At 37.8% G+C, this 23,362-nt stretch overlaps 1 protein-coding gene across 6 annotated transcripts in view; it reads left to right on the plus strand.

Moving 5' to 3' along the window:
• Nucleotides 1–21,237, plus strand: part of DZIP1 (DAZ interacting zinc finger protein 1) — a 36,605-nt gene extending 15,368 nt beyond the window's left edge. Inside the window, exons 10-19 of one of the 6 annotated variants that reach the window (XM_085057520.1) lie at nt 1,887–1,935; nt 3,236–3,295; nt 11,454–11,599; nt 11,889–12,078; nt 14,716–14,845; nt 15,032–15,082; nt 15,935–16,137; nt 16,493–16,623; nt 20,105–20,276; nt 21,025–21,237. In XM_085057520.1, coding sequence (XP_084913646.1) covers nt 1,887–1,935; nt 3,236–3,295; nt 11,454–11,599; nt 11,889–12,078; nt 14,716–14,845; nt 15,032–15,082; nt 15,935–16,137; nt 16,493–16,623; nt 20,105–20,276; nt 21,025–21,110 — 1,218 coding nt within the window. In that variant the 3' untranslated portion in view covers nt 21,111–21,237. Of the gene's footprint in view, nt 1–1,886; nt 1,936–3,235; nt 3,296–8,362; nt 8,423–11,453; nt 11,600–11,888; nt 12,085–14,715; nt 14,846–15,031; nt 15,083–15,934; nt 16,138–16,492; nt 16,624–20,104; nt 20,277–21,024 lie in introns of all 6 variants that reach the window. The other 5 variants (XM_085057513.1, XM_085057494.1, XM_085057503.1 and 2 more) reach the window with 5 other exon arrangements.
• Nucleotides 21,238–23,362: the final 2,125 nt, after the last annotated feature.

The following is a 23,362-nucleotide window of genomic DNA, read 5'->3' on the forward strand; positions in this document are numbered from 1 at the left end:
CCAGATTCTCCATCTGGGATGGGGTAATCCTGGTTATATCTACAAGCTGGGGAGTAAGAGGTTGGAGAGAAGTCCTGCAGAAAGAGATCTGGAGTTTGGGGTGATGGCAAGTTGAACATGAGTCAGCAGTGCCCTGGCAGCCACGAGGGCCAGCTGTCCTGGGGGCATCAGGCACAGCATTGCCAGCTGGGCAAGGGAGGGGATTGTCCTGCTCTGCTCTGCCTTGGGGCAACCTCACCTCCAGTGCTGGGGGCAGTTTTGTGTGCCTCAGTAGAAGAAGGGCACTAGACTATTTCAGTGCATCCAGAGGGAGGCAAATAAGGTGATCAAAAATTTTGAGGGCAAGATTTAGGAGGAGCAGCTGTTGTTCTTGGCTTGTTCATCTTGGAGAAGAGAAGCCAGAGAGGGGATCTCATCATAACCTACAAGTTCCTCCCCACCAAGGGGGGCAGTGGAGGGCAGGTGCTGATCTCTCTGGTGACCAATGATAGGACATCAGGAAATGGAATGAAGCAGGAGAGGTTCAGATTGGACATTAGGAAAGGGTTTTTCACCCCAGCAGTGGTTGGGCACTGAAACAGGCTCCCCAGAGAAGTGAACACTGTACTAAGCCTGTCAGAGTTCTAGGAGTGTCTGGACGATGCTCTTAGGTTTTAGGTAGTCCTGCAAGGAGCAGAGAATTGGACTTGATCCTTGTAGGTCTCATCCAGCCTGAGATAGTTTAGGACTCTATGTTTGGAAATTAATTGTTTTTGCCTAAAATAAGGTTTTGTTGAAACATAACTATAGATTTTTTGAGGTGATTGGTGGGGGAAAAATCTAGGTAGTCTAGAGTTTAGATTGTGGCATGATTACATGATGGCCTATTCTTCTGTTAGGTGGTGCATTCTTTGTAAGTCGACATCTATTATTACACCTTTTGCTTGAGATTAATGTCAAAATTATGCTTAAGTGCTTAAAGAGTGGAATGACAAATAATAGCTTTTACGTCTCCACTTTAACAAATTTGATAACTGGAGAAAGTGAGGACTTAATCATAGATGAATTTCCTGCAATAAAGTGACCTTTTGAAAGATAACAGTATGACCTCAGATAGGTTCAGAATGGTCCAAGTTTAGTGCTTGTGAAATACAGTTGTGCTGATCTACATTCTCAATCCCTGGAAAACAAAAGGACTTGAGGAATAGCTAACACTTTTGCAGAATCCAAACTTAATGGACAATGGATAGGGGCACTACTGGCTGTAACCAAACTGATAAATAAAAGGATCAGGGTCCAATATCTTGTGCCAGCTCCAGCTGACACCATGTGTTCTTCTTCTCTTTCGGGAATTGGAGTGCAGAGCATTGTTTTAATGATATAGGATTCACAAGTTTCCTGTTTTCTTTAGATCACATTACAGCCAGAGTGTTTTCTTTACTCTGTCACTTCGGTGCTTGTCCTGAGGTGTCAAATAGACAAAACTGTAAAGCAGGAAGAAGAATTGTTCATGCATTTAAAATCAATGTGTAATTAAACACTCCAGTGTTTCCCTGGAGTGGAAGCTAGGCTTGCAAAATGGAACATGAGTTGTAGAGGAAGAAAGTATTGAAACTCTTAAGTGCTGAAGTGGCCTGTAAGTCTGCTCTCATTTCACTTTATAACTTGAAATAACAGGATGTACAAAGCATGAGTTCACATCAAGACAACACAAAAGTCTTCAAGCATTCGTTAAGCATGAATAAAATACATATTGGGCACAGAAGTAGTATTTTTCTCCCTGAATCATAACCAGTAATTTCTGTCGTGGAGTAGTACTGAAACTAGGTATTTTATGCTAAATGTTCATTTTAGATATTGATCTTTTACATTTGAATCTATTAATGTATTTGTGTTTTCTCTTTTAGATAAAAGAATTGTCCATGAAGCCAGCTCCAAGTATAAAAAAACATGATGGTAAGTACAAACTGTAAGAAAAATCAGACTTTTTTTCTGATTTCTGCAACCTGGCTGAAACAAATATAGGTATCAACTTGACTAAAAAAATACTGAAATAAAATCAGTACTGGAAATGTATTTGCTTTTCACATGGTACCTACCTGCTTCCCTGCCATGATTTACTAAGACCATATTTTGTAGCTGTATGGACTTTAAATGTACCAAGTTGATTGCCTGAGTAGTGATGTGAAATAGAACAACTCCGGTTTGTATTATGTGAAAAAGTTCTGGATTTGCTTTATGAAGTGTAATTTTAATCCATTTTTTTCATGCTTGACTGTCCTTAGGCTGCAGAACTCACAAAAGGGAAAATACTGAAAGAGTAGACAAACTGATTAACTTGTCAGTTAAGACACAGATTTTCAAAGAATGTTAAGAACTCTTATATTTTTGTCTGTGCAATGCTTTAACACCTGAAGTCTATTACAAACTACTAAACCTGATAATAGTGTTTTAGGATGTTGTCCTGCACCGTGAATACCCATATAGTTAATGCTGCAGTTGCAGTGACTTGAAATAAGTTTATTGCAATAGGTGATGATGAATTAATTAATTCTAATCACAGTTTGGAAACCATTTTGCTGTATTAACAAGGCATTGGCTTGAAATGAATCAAACAGCAGCAGGTAGGTTTAGTTTGAGGAAGGCATAGTAAGAGTATGGCCATGTGGCTTTTCAGCTGTAGCTGGTCATATTCATTCAAATTGAAGCCCAGACAAGTAAAAGTCCATGGCTCACAAGCAAATTTGCTCCTAGCCCCAAGCTGATGAGAGGAATATAGGACTGAAGTGCTAATTCACTCCAAGGCTACACTCTATACCTTATCTGTAGATCTATGAGGATTTGCACTCATTGATGTGAGGTGTGGATGCTGCAGATCCTCTCTGGGGAATACAAGCCCCAGTCAGGTTGGTCTTGACTAAGTAGCTATGGGCCAAGACTTCTTCCCTGTGACACAAAGACAGCGTGCATTCGTGACCAAAGAGATGATCACATTCTAGTTCACTGATGATTTAGTTAGTAGTTCCTTTTCCTGATTCCAGAAGTATTGAAAATGTTAGGGATATATAGAGATGTACTTTTATGTTGTGAAGGAATGGTTTTTACTTTGTAATTAGTTTATTTTTCCCCCATTAATGCCAAAAAATAACTAATTTATGCATATGATTAAATATCGCTACATTTAAGAATCTGTATTTGTCTGTCACTGTTTACTATAATACAATTCCATTCTTTTTTTACTATTATGTTATTTTAGTGAGCACTTCTGTAGAGCGTCCTCAAGAACCTAAACCAACTCCATCAGTTACCCCACATGGTAGGTTTTTTTGTTAGGTCCAGATCCAGTACTTTCAGATCTAACACTCTTTTCAGATATGTTGCTTGTCAAATCATAGCTCTAAGAGTAGTTATATTGGAAGAACATAATTTGAATTGCTTTGCTGTATGTCAGCATTGAGAATTTCTAAGAAGTAATTATAAGGGTGCACTACTGAGAAGAATAAATGAAAACCAAATAAAAATAATTTGAGAATATTTCCTAGCACGTGTATATTATTGAAGCACTTAGATGAAATTTATTGAGGAAAAAAATAATGTTTTCTAATGAAAAAATATGTTTATATGATATATGCATATACTGGATAGGAACATGCATCTACTGGAATTTGTGTAGGGAAGCATGTGAAGATGTTTGTTTAGAAGTCTTGAAATACTGTATTTTCCATGTGACTTCAAATGGCAAGGAGTAAAAATATGGAAGAAATAATGAAAATAGACAGTTATCCTGTTCTAGTTCTTCCAGGGTATATCTGTGGTTACACATAGATCATTATTTAGGTATTTTAACTTGTGGCATTGTGGTATCATTTAGAAGGGGAGTGGCAGGGAGGGAGGTATATTTACATTGTTTTGTACTTTGTGAAAATAGTTTTCTTTTTTTAATCAGTATGCCAAGTAACTGAGAGTATTGTTACCATACCAATATTCTGCCATCAATTAATTCTTTATTTTCATTGTAAGTAGGCAAGTAATGAAAAATGAGCAAGCAAAATATTTTAAAACAGTTTAGATCTCTTAGAAAGAGATTTCTAAGTTATGCAAGGCTAATAGTTCATTGCTTGAAGCTTGTTAAGTTAAACTCTATGGATGAATATTATGTAGACAAAAGTAAAACCATATATTAAGTATAGAGAATTATTTAAAGCATTTTAAGCAATTAATTATTTTTCATTTAAACCAGCCTCATTACACCAAAAGAGTAGTGCTGGTTCTGGCTAAGTCTCACAGCATGTAGCTTAGGTATTGCCCTGAATTTAAGATATAAGTTTTATGTAGATTATTGCTGCTATGGATTTAAAGACCAAGCTTGTTGAGCATCACTTGCTTAGTGCATTTGTCTTCATTTTTACTGAGGACAGAAACAGTCTTGCGAACAGTAGTATTTTCTGTACTCTGACAATTTAAATCAGCTCGTTTAGATCTTTCATGATTTCTTGCTGCTTCAAATATTAAATTTGTGACATCTTGTGAAACTTCTCAAGATAGAAAAAGCTGTTCCTGCCATTGATACCTTGGTTCACCCGAGGTTTATAATGAAACCCCAAAGAAGGTGTTCCCTTCAGATTCCTTTGCTGATTACTATTTTATTTATCTCTGCAGGTCTCTCTGTCTGTCCCCTTTCTTCCCTTCTGGATTTTTTAAAAACTTGCCTTACCTAATTTTCTGGATATAAAGGTTAGCAGAAGTTATGGTGTCTTTCCCGAAGTTTTCAGGACTCTTCAAGGGATTGACTTACTGAATTAAGACATGATGGCTGCATCTCATGCCTTTATGAAAATGAAAGCACTTCCTGGTAACTTCTGTATACAAATTTATTTAGCACAGATCATCTTATAATTGCCTGTGTATAAAATACCTTCATTCTTTTCCTTTTTAGATTAATTCTTCAAAAGGCTCTCTAATGTGAACTTAAGTACACCTTTCAAAGCTGCTCAGAAGCTTTTGCATACTGATATTCATTCTGAACATCTTAAATCTGTGTTATGAGAAGATACTCAATTACAAATGTGATTTATCTTAGATGTAAAGTAGGAGAATAACTTAATGTAGGAGAAAAACACCAGTTAGTCTGGTGTTTTTTTGTTAGCATTCTTGACTTCTTGTGAAAGCTAGTAGAGCATCTTGAATGCCATTCTGGCAGATGATTCTTCTGTCCATTTCTGAGCTACCTGTAGGGTTTTGTGCTGGTATAACTTAGGTCTTACTTTCAAAGATCACTTTATTCTCACAAAAAGGCAACAGACTAATTATGATTTAGTTTTTTTAATAATATTTTAAAATTAGCTTTTGACTCGTATTATTCTTGAAATGTTGATACTTGTTCAATATTTAATCTTTGTTAGGTCAGTAATATTAGGTGGAATTGAAAACTAGTTAAAAAGCAAAGCTACTCATTAGATTGTCCATTAAAACTTACGTCTCAGTCTACAAACATGGTGTGGACCAAGGCCCAGCTATCACTAGGGACATAGCTGAAGCATCCAAGGAAAATTTAGTGTAAGTATTTACTCTTCCTAGACAGCAAACAGAGAAAAGGGGCACCTTCAGAGTTTGGTTCAGCTGAACTAAGGTCTGAATTGCTCTTTGAAGTTGCCTGTGTCTCTTCAATGACTGTAGAAGGAGTTTGAGGTGACTAGGCTCCTAATTTAGAGGCCTCAGGTAAGTGTTAAAAAAAACATACTTAAGAATATTGGTTTAAAATTAATATTTCTGCTGCTTATGTGCAGTATATGGCTTTCCATTGATTAGTTAGGAGAAAAAATATATTAAGTGTGTTAATTCAAAAACAATGGTCCAAAGTACAAGTATCACAGATTAAGTCTGGCAGCTCTTTGTATGTGTAATTTGAGTATAAATTAAAGGAGTATAAAATTAATGTAGCCATAGCTTACATTCCTTACACCTTCAAGAAGTGCACTAGTTTACAAAAAACCAATTTAATTTTTTTTCCTAGGTTTTTATATTGCAAGTGCATGGTGCTTACTGTAGATGACACTACACCATAGATAATTTTAATGCATCTGTTCAGGCTAAAAGTTCTTTAGCATTTCATATGTAGAAATATGAAATGCTAAAGATGGGAGTTCTACTTTAAATGTTGGCTAGAAGATTGCTTTTCCAATAGTACTGTCAGTATATTGGGGGGTTTTTTAACTAGTAGATAAGAACAGACAAATAATACATGATATCCATGAAATATACACAGCCTGAATCCTTCGTTATTGTTAAATCTATTTTCCTATCCCACCTGCACAGAAATTGTCTTCAAATACTCTTTAAAACAGGTATTTAATTATTTGCCAAAGTCTGCTGGGCGCATAATTTTTCAGTAATATAATTATCCACTAAGAAATTAAGATAACCTGTACTTTTGATACATCTCATCTGTGTCTTTATACATAATAAGACATATTTTGCTGGCATCAGAGATACTCTGGAAGATGTGGGATGATAGACACACCACTGCTGGCCTAAATGGTGTCTAGGATTAATATGGATGATCAGATGGCCAGAAGAAGCACATGTCTGGTAAACATTAGGAAAGGACTCCTTAAGGAGGGTCAATAAACCTTAAGTGGGGTCATCTCCACACCTGTCTATAAACCACAGTAATGGTTTTTCTTACATGTGATTCCAACATGACATTGAATAGATATCTCTTAGAATATTCACACAGTAAAGAGAAAGAAAAGGCCTGTGTACGTCAGAGAAGTTGGTGCTTTCAGATGTTGTACTCCCTCATGCCTTAGCATTTGATCTCCTCTGTTACCATGCAGTGAATAGCAATATTACATCTAACAGTATTGCATTTTGGGTCTGCTCTTGCAACTGTTCTTAGTAATTACTGACTTTTCATTTCCTCTGTTTCTGGTACACTGAGAAAGAGAAGCATGCACCTTTATGCCAGATCAGTAGACTATTTTCAGGTCTGAGTTCTGTGGACTGGACTTTTCCTGTTACATTAAATTACTTGGCAAGGGCTTGTGCAGAGATAAGTCAGACCCTTTCAGGAGAGAGCATTTGAGTAAAGTGCAGGTAGAACAATCATAGATTAAATCCAACTACACAGCAACTGCCTTACTGTCTGGTAAGTCCAGCCAAGAAACTCAGAGGTCTTGGTGACCCTGCAGCTAAAATAAATCCCCCCAGAACATTTTATCTGTGCTTCAGGCTCTGTCCTTGTAAACAGATGCACTTCAGGCTTTTGGGAATGATTCCAAACTGTGAACACTGTTTTGGAGAACCTTAGTTGGTGAAGGACAGCCGTGTGCCAGGAGCAGTACTGTGGAGGATCATGTTCCAGTGCCCAGGAATGCCCTGGCCACTAGTAAATTTTACAGCCTTAGAGACTGAAAGACCAGAAGCCCATTTGTCTCTCGGAGTTTTGCTTTTAAGTGTTTTCCTGAAATATATTGATATTTGCATCTTATTAACAACTTGTGATGGTATAAGGAACATTTTTTTAGAACACAAGTTCTGTGGGAGCAAATCTTAAGTCTGGTAACTGGCTTGGAAAAGCAGGTGAGAGGCTGATTATCACCACAGATGTGGAAAGCATGGAGAGAGCAGCTCCCATACCCAAGCGTACCACCAGTTCTATTCCCCTTTATTTGGGGAATATTGGAGATGTGGCAGTGTCACATAGCTCCAAGTGCTCATTTCACTGTGATTACCTGTCACAGTGCATCCTTGTTTGTACCTGGAGTACAAGAAGTGCGAAAAAGCACCTTCACTGCAGCATCACTTTCTCCCCTTCTACCCATACAACATAACAACCATTTGGAGTGCAAGAGGCTTTTTGTGAAGGATGGGGCAAATGCACGTAGGTCCAAAATATTGACCAATAAATTGTTTTCTCTTATAATACCTGTAGTTGAATGCTGAAAGTACAGTTTGCATGTCTGTTTTTATTGTAAACCCTAGAAAACACTAAAGTTATAGTTTACATTGATATAAATTAATTTGTAGAAGGTGAATATTAACATTTTAAAAAACTGAATCTTTATTGGTCTACATGTAATAGTTTTCAAGTATGGCTTAAAGCTCAGATGTATCTGGAGTGACACCACAGACCTGTGTTTGGACAACAGAATCACTCCTGAAGTGACTATTGTGTTAGGGTCTCCTCTACAAAAATGTACCCCCAAGGCAGTGAAGAGTCACATTGCAGTGGGTTTGTGATTGTTGAGCAGGTTGTCAGCAACCAAGGAAGTTGATAGCAGTGTGGAAAAAAAAAGCAGGTTTTTTTCCTGTCTTTCCCTCCCTGGACCTTGACCTTCTTCTGTCCTTTTTGTCTGGTGTTCCTGTTCTTCCTCATTATTAGAGCAGGCACCCTTGGTGCATATGCTGGAGCCCATAGAGGAGCTTTCAGAAGAGGAAAAAGGTAATGATTGATTCAGCTCAAAATATATTGGCATGTGTTTCTTGAAAACAAAAAAATATTATTTCATATCTACAGTAATTTTCATTGTATTTCAGTATGTTTGTGTGATTTGGGTGGGAACATTGTTTGGGTAAGTCTCCTGTTTGCTATTGGTGCTTGTAAATATTATGATTTCCTTATCAAAGTTCAATGTTTTTATGAAAATCTGGCTAACGTCTTTAAAGCCAGCACATTCCATATGTCTAAAGGCACTTGGACTAAGCAGAGAAAAAATGTTTGATGGGGAAGAGGTCCTCACTAGGAAATTTTTGGTGCTGACACTACCGCAGTATGTGCTCACTTCCTTCCTCAACTCTGCATAAGAGGATAACGAGTTCAGGTAGAAGGAAGTTGGTGGTGGAGGTTGGAGCTGACAGCTTTTATAAATGCATCAGAGATACTTTTACAAGTAACCTGAGTTGCACCTACCCATAAGCAGCCACAGCTCCAGCCAGAGTTGTGCAATTTGGAATAAAGTTACATAGCCCAGCATTGGCAGCTGCTGTGCCTCATCCAAGCAGAACCTGGAGAAGACCACGTTTACACTGACAGAACAGAAAGCACTGGTTCGGCCTGCATGGTATTCTCCTGAAGGCAGCTAATAGTACCTTAGGTGAAACAGCAAATAGCTGAACAACATAAAAATCTGTTCTGTGTGCGAAATCAGTCTTGACCCTTACAGCCAGGGAGTTTAAATTTCAAACGAATGATGCTGTTTTGAAAACAAAATTGTTGTGTGAATACACCAGTGTGTTGAGAGGTTTCCCAAGGGAAAATCCAGTGACTCTGAACAATCTGAAATAAAGACTGCTTGCATTTTTGCCGTTCCTTCTGCTATTTCTCTTGCTAGCCATCTTCTCTCTTGATGGATTGTCTTTGATTCTTCTGCTGTGCCTAAAGGCATGGCCTGAAGTGCAGAAGAGAAAAAGAAAGAATGCAGTCTGAAAAGACAGACCAAGAATTTTTTGGTTTTGATGACACTCGTTTGTAAGGGAGAGTGTGAAAATTCTTGACTCAGAACATTATTTTCTAGGATTATGTAGGAGCTGGGACAGTGGACCAGATGTAAGGTCCCTTGACTCAAAAGTTGTTAAATCTAGTATTTAGGGATGAATAAGAAAAGAGTTCCTTAAATAATTGCTCTGGCAAAGAGGATTTGGCTTGAGTTAATTAGCAAGAATTAATATTGTCATTAATTAGGATAATGCTGGATAGTCTTGTTACCCTTATTAGTATCGAGTAATTAGGAATTTGAAAATGAGTTTAGATGTATCTATTTTTTGGTAAGGATTAACATTGGAAAGAGACAGGATTTTCAGAAGACTCCTGGGAGCCTTCCACTTTAAAATGTCTCATGTATGGCTTTCTGGGAGGATTTTGTACTGCATAATGCCATCTCATCTTGACTGGGGATAGTCAGATAGCCCTGTGTTTCCTTGAGACCAATTGTTTGCCTCTCCTAGGACTCAGTTCTCCAGACAAATCAGTTTTAATCTCATTTCTGTCAGGGACTGAGTTGTCCACACAGTTCCCAAAACCAGATGAGATTTCAGCCTGGTTATGTCCTTTTCAACACATGTCTGTTAGTATGGCAGCTGGACTCTCAGTTTTCATTACCTATAGTTCTTTCCAGGACCCCATTGGAAGCCAGTTCCTCAAAACTGCCTGAAATACCATTTGTGCATTTTGAGGCTTTATGGTGTCCTCTTTAGGGTGCTTGTCTTTCCCTTGAAGAAAAATGGAAAGTAAATGGAACTGCTTTCTAATAAGCTGTCATTGTTTAAAAATAGAAAAAGTGGCACATTTGTTTCAAAATAAAATATTTGAAAGTCACAATATGGAATTATTCCTTCATTCCTGTCATTGTCTGTTGGCTGGCAGATGACTCTGCTGCCCTGTAAGGGATACTGGAAAGAGGCAAAGTCCTGCCCAAGATTTACCTGTTATTTCAGGGGAGTTGGGAGTGTGGTTTACAGCATGCTTTCCTGGGATGTTTTATATCCTTTACCAGCTTTGCTGATGACTGCCAGACAGAAGCAGCCATCATGTCTCCACAGGTTATTGGTTCATTTGCTTCAAGTGGCATTCAGTAAAACTTTGTCTTGCCAGAGCCACTTTATAGACAGGTTCCAAATGGGTGTGTTTTGCTTCTTTACTCCCCTGTATGACCCTATAGTATTTTGGCCTAACTTAAATGTCAGTCTTCATTTTCGATGGAAGCATCTGTCTAGATGATTCTTTATTTCTTGCAAAAGCGTTCTTTATTGACATAAGAGTCATTGTTGACACTTAAAGCAAGGGAAAGAGATAGGAACTTCTTTGTCTGCTTTTAAGTATGTATGATGTCATAGACTTGCACAGAAAAACACCACAACATCGAACTTTGTCCTTAAAAGATTTTTGAAGATAACTATTATCCATCATGTATCTTCTGTGAAACAGTCTGCCCCAGACTAAGATTTTGTCTTTACCAAGATGTTTGAAAGTGTTACAACTTCGCAAAGATTTAATTTCAGTAGATGACTTTTATCACAGAACATCATGTTGCTTGAAGCTTTTATTGAGAAAAGGTTTGTAGTATTCTTCTTCTGATTATTGCTAGAATTCAGCTTTTATTTGAAATACCACTTTTAGAGAACTTAAGTATCAGATGATAGTCTTTCTTTATCAGAAGATTTCAAGAACAATGTTAGAAGTAAAGATCTTTGTTGCTAAATATTCAGGTGTGTATCTTTTAAGGCAATTCTGTAACAGGCACAATAAAAGATAGTTGTGATGGTGAGTATAAGGTGCTGAGGTACAGCTTCCAAGTGAGGTGGCTTTTATAAGCTAGCCCATGATTTTGAAAATCACACAATTCCACGTAGATAAAACTGCACATATATGTCTATGCTGTTTCTAAAGAATGCATGCTTCAGTGCAATTTTTAATTGTCTCACGTACTGTGGATTTTTTACATATCTCTTAAAAGCATTTTTCCTCCTTCTTTCAGAAACTGAGAAAAGTGATCGTAAACCAGATAGAAGTAACCACTATTTAATAAATGCTCTGAAGTCTGATCCTTCTTTAACTAGAGAATTGCGAGTTGTTTTGGAGCAAGCCCTGGAGGAAAAGCTGGAATCCTTGGGAATTAAAGCAGTAAGATGATACTGAATTACTTAAGGAAGTGTAATCTTAGTCCCACTTCTTTTTTTATTCTCTTTCACTCTTGTACTACAGTCCTCAACCTGTAAAATCCAAAGCTAAATTTCCATGTTTTAAATAGGTGTAATTCCTTAACCACTAACTTGAGAGGATGGCCATGAAATTATGGCTGTGGAGGATATGGCTACACTTGTGAACAGTGTTACCAACTTCTGTGATTTTTCTACAAGCTTTGTGATGTAGAAGTCGAAAAGAGTGTTTACAGTACAATTTGTTTCCTTAGGGTGCTCGTGGAATATCAACTGATCGCTTAAATAAAATTTTGCGAGCCATTGGACATGCCAGAGAACGCAAAGAGAAGCAAGAGCCCACCATCCATGGAATTCGACAGCAGCTTGAACGTCAAGTTAGCTTTCGGGCTGAAGAGAAATCATTGCCTTCTAGCAGATCTGTTTCCTCTGTTCAGCTTCCTGGTGAAGGTTGCAGTGGATTTGGGGTTTTATTTCATTGTCTTATGTTTTATAACTGCTATTTAAGGTTTTATTCAACAACATTTCTGAATAGCTGCTTTTCTGCTTTTCCATATCAATATTCTATATAGTTATGGACAACTAAACTTTTATTTAAAGGGTTCTTGAAATGGTGTTTAACTGCAAATATCTTTGCTCTTATATAGCTCCTGCATTAGCTCCTATCCAAGATACATGGTGTTGTGTTGGAGGTGTAGCACCTTGGCGGCAAATTAACCCCCTTGCTTTCCAGCTGATCCTCACAGTTCTGAAGGGCTGGCTACAGCTGGGATTAATTTCTGTTTTTAGCCAATTCAGCAGTGTACATCTGGTCATGTTCCTGGGTGCACCAATAGTGTGGGTTACACTCTGAGTCTGGTCTCCTTTTGTGATCACAGATTTGCCAACAGTGACACCTTAGCATCAATCCCTCTTCCCCCTGGATGACTGTAGTGATAAGAGTCATCCAGCCTCCACCTGATAACCTACCACCCCCTCAGCATGCCATCATGGCCACATAATCCCTTAGCTACACATCTCATGGCATATCTCCTGGGAGTCACTTCATCCTGTATCTCATGGCTGTAGGCCTCATTCCTACATTATCCACCCCGTGACTACAGTCACACCTTCAATTTAGTCTCCCCATCACACCTTTTTAATGGATTTTTGGGGGGTTTCTGGAAGGCAATTGCTCATACCTCTCCCCCACACCTTTCACTATACCACCTCCAGACCTTATGTGTTTCTGACAGATCATTATCCAGATTTTTTCGTACATGTCTGTGATCAAAGCAAAACATATTAGAGTCAGGATTAACATAGTAACAACAGGGTAAAGTAGTTCATTGAAAATTCCTGTTGCTGTAGGTGACCATCTGAAAAGGAGATCTGACCACTGATGCTGCCCTTCTTACTTCTTATTGTACTCTCCACGAGGTTGTGAGTAAAATGTTTTAGATGCCACCAGGATTGAAATCCCCTTTTGAATTCAGTGGCATTGAGTTTACCTTTCTAATTTCAATGGGCAAAGTGCCCTCATCTCCTTCCTTCATATTTGCTGCCACAGTCAGTTTCACAAGTGTGAAGTGTGTGTGGTGCAGAATAGTTACCATATTGATTAGCATAGACACACAAAGTGAGGGTCTCCACCCTGCACGTCAAGCTTGTTGATGTATGAATCAAATTTGGTTCATGCTGGCAATAATTGCTCCTACAAGAAGGATAAGCAGTCTTTAGATGGTTAACTTGATCTTCAGTGAAGGTGCGATGGCATCATTCCCAGTATCATTCCTGGAAAGGGAAAACAATACAAGTTTCATCAGGGTTTGTTCAGACAGGTTATCCCCTAGTGGCTCAACTTGTTTAACTGCTTGGACTAATGATTAAAGCCCCTTTTCCAACTCAGTATATCTCTGTTCTCTCTCTATAAATGCAGTTGTGCTGAATCTCTTTGGTCCATCAGGGCCAGTGTGAAATAGGTTGCAGCAGATGCTGTGTTCTCAACAAAACCCCATTCTGCTGCAATAGGGCCAGCTGTGGGATGTGTGGGACCAAGCTGTTGGAACTGCTTCATGTGTTGCTCAGTCCACTCCCATGATTTTCCCTTTTTGAACAAACTGTATAGGGGACAGGCAATAATAGAGAAACCAGGGATATTTGCACCAATACCATAAAGTTCTCATTAACTGTAGTAGTTCTTTTTGACTAGACAGAGTCTGCCCTTGCTCTGTTTTTTCCAAGGTGTCAGAAGCAGCTCCTTTAATCCATCAGGCTCTGAGGAACTTAACCTCCTTTGGGCCCTTGACACTTGGATGTAGGAATGTCTAAGCCTAAGGTTATTAAACCATTCTTCCCATTTTCCGTTGCACATATAACCTCTGTGATGTCTTCTCCACCTCTTACTGTACCATCGTGTTCCTCTGTTCTGCTTCCTGGTGAAGGTTACAGTGGATTTTGGGTTTTATTTCATTGTGTTACATTTTATAACTGCTATTTAAGGTTTTATTTAATAACATTTCTGTATAGCTGCTTTCCTACTTTACCATATTTCTTATATATATAAGGTGTAACTACAGGCCCTACTCTGGGTGCGTGAACAGTCTGTTAACCATAGGTCTGGTCCCATTCTAAAGAGCCAGACTATTAAATGCAACACACATGGTTCTTTTGGATTGCCATAACTAACTAAATAAATAAATATATGTATATACACACATTATTCTGGCACATATATATGCATTTTATATATATAAACATTAACTGCAGGGTCACTGTTTATAGCACTAACAATACAATTGCAATCACAAGCCTAATTTCCTGGGTCAAAACATTCAGTGTAGCCAAGGATTCGATTCTGAAAGGTGTCTGATCTCTGAGGACCAGCTGGAAAGCAAGGGGGTCTATTTTCTGCCAAATTGCCACACTTTTTAGTGCAACACATGGTAACTCTCAATTGCTTGGAAGAAAAGAATTACTTTTTTTCTTCCTTTTTTTTTGTAAAACTGTAGTTTGCACCAGAGACAGCTTTAATTGTATAAATTAAATTTGAAAGATACCAAACATTGTTTGTAAGAATGACATAGATAACTTCTCTTGTAGAAAAACACAAGTTCAATCAGTTGGGAATTTCCTCATCTGCGACACCACAAAAGCCAGCAAAGTGGCCTCCATCACCTGTCCGCCCACTTCGACAAAGAGCAATCATCCCTGAGTATGCTTCTACACCAAAGTAAGAGATGCCATTCTAAAAACACTCCTACCTCAGATAACAGTCCTATGGGTTTGGGGTTTTGTGGCTGATGTGAACACTTCCTCAATTGTAAGAATTGAGAAAAGAATTCACATAACTTCTAAATAAACTTATGCTTGCTTAGTTGACTGTAAGTCTTGAAATAATTTGTCTCATTATTTTTAGACCCAAGAATCTTCTTGGAAGTGGAGTTTCCAGAAAGACCTCTAGCCTCACGTATGTTTTGTTCCTTTGACTTTTTGATGAAGACATTTTTGGTAACTGAATATTCCACACAAAAGCTGTTATTGAGCTAAAATCATGAACGCTGTCTGGGCTGCATATTTCATATTTTGGTTTAAATTATTATTCCATTTGAGTGTGTTATTATAATCCTTGAAGGATTTTCCTTTCATATATATACAATCCCTGAACGTGTTTTCCTTTCAGCATATGAATTCTTTGTTGTGATCAAGAAAGAGAGAGATTCAATAAGATCAATAATAACTTCCTTTAGTTCCTTTCTTGACTGCCTTTTCTGAAGCAGTTAAAAGCATTTAGAGACTTTGGTGACCTAATTTTTTCAGTTTATTGATATTGTCATACTGCAGCCAAAATTGAATACAGTATTCCATATTCCATTCACATCAGGTACATTACTTTGCAACTTCCTGCACTGAAAAATTCCCACATTATTTTCATCCAACTGATGTCACAACAGACTTTCTGTGGAACAGATTCCTTGACCCTGACATTTGCTTTACCTGCTGATCCGTGAAAACCTGTCTGTATTTGCCTGGCAAGACTTGTTTTATATTGGTCTCTTATTTTGTAAAGATGGTTGCGTAAATGGAAAGAGTCATTTGTGGATAAGAGATCATATTGGGATAACTTTATGAGTTTAATTAGCAGCATGATTTAAGTTGTTTTTTTTTTTGATAGTTAGAATTCAGGGGAGATTCTGTGGTTTTTTAAACTAAGAAAAATGCACATTATTGGAAAGAAAAATACAAGGAAGCTTAAACTTGTGTGCGGTGATGCAGTCACTGAAACCCAGTAAGTGCTCATGTTGTATGTTGTTTTGCTTAGAACACCTCCATTCAGTTCAGAGGAAGAAGCTGATGAGGATGATGTTAAGCAGTCTTATGTAACACCAGAGATGTTGCAAAAGCAGTCAAAACCATCAAGTGGCATAGTCCATGCTTTTCAGAAGTCTTCTAGCAAAAGCGATGTGGATGGGATGGAGCGAAATGAAACTGAAGAAACTGGAACACCTGCCAAAACTTCTAAAGGTTTTTCACTGTGTTTGTGTATGGATGTTGTAACTGCTGTGCATGATTTTGCATTTCATGATAATATTTCTGTGTTAGAAAACGTAATGAAGGCAGACTACCTAGTCTGGAGTGTATATATATATATATATATATATGGGTGTACACTTTGTGTTTTTGCTAATGAGTTTCTATTAATGTATTCCGTACAGATGTGTATCATGCACTTTTATACAAATGCAGGAAAAGAGACAATTTTTGTCTCAGAGAGACTTCTTTTACTTATTTTTGCTTTGGGGGAGATTTCTAGAGAGTTTACAGTACAGTTCCTCCTTGTGAATGGAAACTGTCAATTTAATTTTTTTCTGAATTTTAGGAACAGTTATTCAAAAACTGACCAAACAAGTTGGAGAGAGTCTTTATAACCATGGAAATAAGAACAAACCAGCTGGAGGAATTAATGTTGCACAGGCATTTATTAAGAAAGAAGAGGTGAAAGAAGCAAAGGTATCACTTTTAACATGCAGCATTATTACATTAAGTCATTGAACCATATATATGTTACTTTTTTTTTTTTTAATGCTGAAATCATCCTGATGCAGCAAAGAACTTAATTCTCCAAGACAGTTCTGGAATTACAGCTAAGTAGTCTTTTTGGATACACCTACACTGGTGTATAGAACAGTGTTAGTCTGGGACTAGTGAGTGCTAGTGAGTCACTTCATCTACCCTGCGTATTTAGCTTGTAGCTTGATTGGTTTGGATCTCTACAGCCCAAAGTTTGGGCACAATTGGTATAATACTTATCTTCTAATGTAGCAGCATAGAGAGCCCTTCTTTACTTGCTTTCCTACCTTCTTGTTTTGATGGAGGACAAAAAGGAATTTGTTTATCTAATATTTAAAAACATTATTTCTAGAGCTTTATCTAATATGGATCTCTTAAGTACATTTTAATGAGAGGACAAATTCCATTGGTCTTTGTTCTGCATCAATCCACAATCATGTACTGCTTTCAGACTACATCAAATCTATTACTGTCCATTGAGTATGGCCTGTGTTCACCAGCAGAATACTAACACAATGAATTCTTTACCCCTCAGGCTCCTAAGGTCCTGGTCTTCTCTTCAGTTTAGAGTTCTATAATTGGTAAACCATTTTGCTGCAAACTGGGGTCTTTGAACAATTTTTAAAAGGAAAAAAGTTACTCCAAATGAGAAATCAGCAGCAGATAGTGATTTTATTTCAGTTTGAGTAGTTGTTACTAGATTGAAGTAGACAGACAGGTATTAGTTCTAGCATTCAATACAATATTTTTGCACTAAATTAGCAAATAATAATTACTGAGAATCCTGTTACCCATAATAAAACTGATAATAAACCTTAGGGCTTCTGGACTGTGAGTTAAATCTGAAATTCATCACTCTCCCCACAAACAGTGACATTCTATTTCAGTTTCTAGAAAGGAGTGATTGTCTTAATCAACTTTGGCAGTGAGGGTAGCACAATCACATTTTGCCTGTGTCCTTTTGCCATTGATGACACCTAAGTTGTCCATTGACTGTGTGGGAGCTGCAAATCTCACCAGACTCAAAGTTATCAACTGAGACATGACTATTACATTGCGATTTTCCATCCAGTGTTACTTCCAAATTCTTTTTAATGTCAGCTTTTACAAGACTGTAAAATGTTTTTACAGTTAAATTGGATGGATTTTATAAAGATATTTAGATGTTGGGTCATTGTGTTCAGAAATTTGGGCTTCAAGAGAAAAGACATGTAGCAAAATAAGCCTTAAAGTCTCTGTTTTAAAAATGCTGTAGTTTTCACTGGTAACCTCTCTTCCCACATCTTTGAAGCACCTGAACCTTAACGTAAGTACTGGGGGAATGAAATCCCTCCTATTGCGGTAGAAGGTCAGGTCTGAGACCCCCACAGAAGTCTGAACTTACACAAGTCCATGGGACCCAGTGAGATGCTTCCCAGGGTCCTAAGGAAATTGGTTGATACAGTCACCAAGCCATTTTTCTGTGATAATTGAAAAGTCATCGCAATTGGGTGAAGTCTCTGACTGAAAAAAAGAAAAGAAACCCATTTTCAAAAAAAGTAAGAAAGAGGACCCTGGGAACTACTGACCTGTCAGTCTCACTTCTGTGCCTGGAAAGATCATGGAACAGATCTTCCTGGACAGAAAAATAGATTATAATGAAAAAACAGTAGGTTTAGATTAGATATTAGGAAGAAATTCTTTACTGTGAGGGTGGTGAGGCACTGGAACAACTTACCCAAAAAAACCCTGTGGATACTCTTTCCCTGGCAGTGTTCAAGGCCAGGTTGGATGGAGCTTTGAGCAACCTGGTCTAGTGGAAGGTGTTCCTGCCCATGGGTGATCTTTGAGGTCTCTTCCAACACAAACCCTTCAATCATTTTATGAAAAATATTGTTGCTGTAATTCATTTAGAATACATTGTGTCCTTGATGTATCTTGTATGGACATGATGAGTTCAGAATAAGTTTGTGAAACCAGGGCAGGCATTGCTACTTTGTTTCTGGAATCTTTACAGAAGAACACACCATCTTGTATCCTCTGGTAATTACATGCATATATTAATGCCCATATTTATATGTTTAAACGTAGACATGTTTATATAAGTCTTTGAGTTCATAAAACTGGTTAGTGGGTTTGATTGCTGCTGTGTATTTACACTCAATCAAAACTGAATTCTGTTTCAAGGTGGCATGTTTATCTCTGCTTTGTAATTTAACAATCATTTGGGACTTCATGAATGCTCGAGGAAACTCCTCCTCCAGCATTTCTCAATATATGTGACTCTGACTTTCCCATTACCACACCCTCCAAATGCAGATAATTTGAAGCAGCACAATGTTGAATCCTGGTATGTTAATAATACAGCACACTGAGCAGATCTGACAGTTTCTGAAAAACAGTTTGCAATGTCAAAATGGAATTATGTTGCAAGATAAAGCATTACTTCAGCCTCTTCCCTTCGTTCGAGACCTACAACATGTTCATATTTGTTGATTTTTCTTTAGCGTGCACATACCTTACATTGTTTTCTAATAGCATCTGAACCTTTCTTCCGTGCAATGGAAGCACCATCTAGGTCCTTTAATACTGGAGATCCCAGGGAAATAAGGTTTTAGCTTTGTGAGAAACCATTGTTCACTTTCCACAGTTAAGCTCTCTAAATCCATCAAACCACATCTGATTGACAAATAGGGAAATGCTGTAGCTCTTCTTTCTAAAGCTGAATGAAGATACTTAGTTCTCAGGCAAGATGAGGTAAGAAAGGCCATGGACTCTTTGCCTTCAGGGTCATCTGTTTGAATTGACTCTCATTTTGTGAACCTAATATACAAATCCACCACTTAATTAAAATATGTTTGTACATGCTGACACTGAGTCTTGAGGGGAATGTGTATTTAAAGTTTGAGCACCATGTGGTTTTCTTAATTTTCATTATTTAATTTGCTCCTTAAATAAATTAGTTTTAAACTGAAAAGGCCTTTACTGCAATATTTTTGCTAGTTTGACTACAGAATGCTTGTAAACTGCCACCTTGCATGTCATATCTTTATTTTCATGTAAGTAATATACATTCAAATGCTTAAAGAACTTTCATCTCACTGGAATATCCCAGAAAAGATAATCCTTTTTTAAGGTTGGCATGTAATACCTGAAAACAGATATTTATTCCGGATACAGAACTGTCAGAACTTTCAATGTGTGCAGTTCCTGACTTAAAAAAAAGAAACCAAACCTCTTTTAGTTTTGGAACTGTAACAGTGAATTAATATAATTTACATGATTGAATTAATGTGGATTTTAAAACTGTGGTGATAGATGTCATAAAGGCCATGTGCCAGTGCATTTTTCTTTAGGAGTTTCACATTGTTGAGTTTAGGAAAGATCTCAGCACAACTTGAACAGACAGAGGAAAAATGCATGTTTTTCTTGTCCCTGTTAGCTCCCAGAAGCTGATGAAGATGATTGGGATATATCATCCGTAGAGGAAGACATTTTATTGATGAAAGATGATAGAGGTCAGAAGGCATCGACAGTTCAGAAAAACGAGCCCAGTGCTGCATCTGTGGTACATGCATGGGGTCTTCCCAAGAAAAGTGCACCAAAGGAGGAAGGTAACATATTCATAAGAGACTGACCCACCTAGAGGAGGATTAAGTACAGTGTATTACACATTGTAGTTCAATAGATGGTGTTTTGTAAGAAAAGAACAAGAATGAAAAACTGTGTTTGGCTTTTTGCCATATAAATATCATATTGTTATGATACTTAATGATATGTAAAGCACATACACACATAAATATGCAGAGATGCCAACTTAAATTTGAGATTTTAAAACATATAGAATAATCAGACTTCAACCTCATCTTAAGTTAATCATCCATGATTTTTTTTTACCTTCCAAAATCTGAAGGAGAAGGGAACTTGCTTTGTCTTGAGAATAATAACATTTCAGGTTTGTTCAAGATATCTGACCGACTTAGCAGACTGAAATATACATTGCAGCTAGTGCTAAAGTAAAAGCCTCAATCTTACATATAATTTATATAGCAGTTTATAACCCTAACATTTCAATATATGCAAAGGTTAAAGCTGTGCCTGTTACATAAAGATACTTCTGGTTATTTTTGAAGGCAAGGAAAGTAATGTTGACACTGACTGCTTGTACTGTGCTTTGTATTCTGTGAGAGAAACAACCTTCATATTATCAACACTTGTCATTTCCTCACTGATTGAAATTTGGGCTTCCTGAAGTCCACAGGTGCTTGCTTATAGAGCATATCATCTTATCTCATAGACAAATACAAAGTAAAAATATCCCCAAAAGAGTATTAGTAACTATTAATTTTTTTTTCTGTTTAGCAGGCCTTCATGAAGCTGATAATACAAGCACGTTAAAAAGCAGCTTAGTCACTGTAACAGATTGGAGTGATTCTTCAGATATATAATTGTTCCATTCCTGATGGGAGGCCCTCCTTTTGGGCTCTGCTGGGGTTCAAAATGCAGATGAAAACATCAAGTGCTTCCCCGTAATTTTTCTCATTGGTCCTGCAATAACAAAGAATACTGTTTACAGAGCTCTTGTGTCTTTCAGTCTGACTCTGAAAAGGAATATTGAAATATGCATTGCTGACCGTGTCTATTTGGAAACAAAATCATTCTTCTTTCTCTTTGTCATGATTTAACCCCAGCCAAGCCTCATGCAGCCACTCACTCACTCCCTCCCTCACCAGTGGAACTGGGGAGAGACTTGAAAGAGTAAAAGTGAGAAAACTCATGGGTTGAGATAAAGGCAGTTCAATAGGGAAAGCAAAAGCCATGCACACAAGCAAAGCAAAATAAGGACTTCATTCCCTGCCTCCCAAGGGCAGGCAGGTGCTCAGCCATCCCAGGAGAGCAGAGCCCCATCACAGGTAATGGGGACTTGAGAAGACAAACGCCTTCACTCCCAATGTCTCCCCCTTGCTCCGCTCCATCTTTCCCCTCTGTATATACTGAGCATGATGTCCTGTGGTCTGGAATATCCCTTTGGTCAGTTTGGGTCACCTGTCCTGCCTCTGTCCCTTCCCAACCTCCCATGCACCCCCAATTTCCTTGCCAATGTGGTGGTATGAAAAACAGAAAAGGTTCTGTGCAAGCGCTGCTCAGCAATAAGAAAAACATCCCTGAGTAATCAACTCTGTGTCCAGCACAAATCCAAGACACAGCCCCATATCAGCCACAGTGAAGAAAATTAGCTCTACCCCAGCCAAAACCAGCACACTCATGAGTTCAGTGGTGAAAGTCTCTTACATTTCACTGAGGTGAAGATTTTGCCTCTGGTGTTTACATTAAAGATTGAAACTGGTCTTGCAAGAAAGCCTGTTAACCAATGAACAGAATATACTGACTGTAGAGTATTACTTTATACAATTTTTAATGCATATTTTTTTGTATTTTATCATGAACTTTATATAATATTGTGAACATTTTAAAGAAAATATGTCCATGTATTAAACTGTTAAGTTTCTACCATGGTTTACAATAAACACCAAATGAAAAGAAAAAAGGCTCAAGTCTAAAACTAATAATCATTCAAAGTCCTCCTATATGGGGGAGTTGGTTTGTTGGTTTTTTTTTTTTGTATTGGAGTTGAGTCTTTGTTAGTATAAAAGCACAACAATTGGAAAAATATTAAAATGTCAAGCCACAGTAAAGAAGGCGCTGACCTGTGATTGCAGAAGTACTTGATATATCTGTTTTGTCCATATTGGCTGCCTTCTTAAAAAAAGACACGACAGTGTTTTGACTTAAATGAAGTACAAAAATAATGTAAAATGAAAATCTTGAAGTGACCTTGTAGCTTTGATGTTATTTAGACAGCGTCAGGTACAAAACCTTTTCTATCGTTATGTGCCATTATTAAAAAGGACTATTCATTTTTTATATTTGCACCATTGTCCCAAAATAACCATTCTTTATTGAAACTCCAAAGGTCCATCAGTTCAAACTTCATGACAGACCTGATTTTGTGTCTGATTTTAGGGACTCAGTCTAGAAAGCATTTTGTGGTTATTTGTAATCTCTCTTCTCATTTATAGACATGTACAAATATTCCCTCAAAAGTCATCACAGTTCTATGGACAGACAAAAAAAAAAAAAATAGTAGCTGAATTTTTGAGCTGTTGTAATTCAGTCGGGATTACCTAAAACTGTGCAGTTCAGAATTGCCTGCTTTTATTTGGTCAGCCCTTCAGGAATGCCACTAGCAGAGCTGACAAGCAGGAATTTCCTGGGTTTTTTTCTTTCCTTTTGCAAGTCAGTGGCTTCGGGACTTTTTGGAGCTGAAGGTGTCGCAGCACCCACCGTGGGGGAGGGAAGGAAAACAAGCCGCTGCAGGTGCCTTGTCACCAGCAGGGCGTGCCATCGTCCTTTTGAGCACACGCTCTGCTGAGGCCATGCAAGACCCTCCCTCCTGACGGGTTTTGTTAACAATTGACTCCAACGGCTATCAGTACCTGCTCCTGCTTCCCCAAATCCCATATGTACCACATTTCCCATTACAATGTCCCATATTTCACCCACTCTCTTCTTATTCCTTATTCTTCTTACTCCAATTGTGTGTCCTGTCCAGCACTGAGCCCATGTCAGAAATTCCAGCAATATGCCAATAGGATGTGTGTGATGCCATTCCCATAAGCAGCTTACATGACAAACTGAA

Source organism: Lichenostomus cassidix, chromosome 1 (genome assembly GCF_008360975.1).
Source record: "Lichenostomus cassidix isolate B80296 chromosome 1, HeHo_3.0, whole genome shotgun sequence".
NCBI lineage: Eukaryota > Metazoa > Chordata > Aves > Passeriformes > Meliphagidae > Lichenostomus > Lichenostomus cassidix.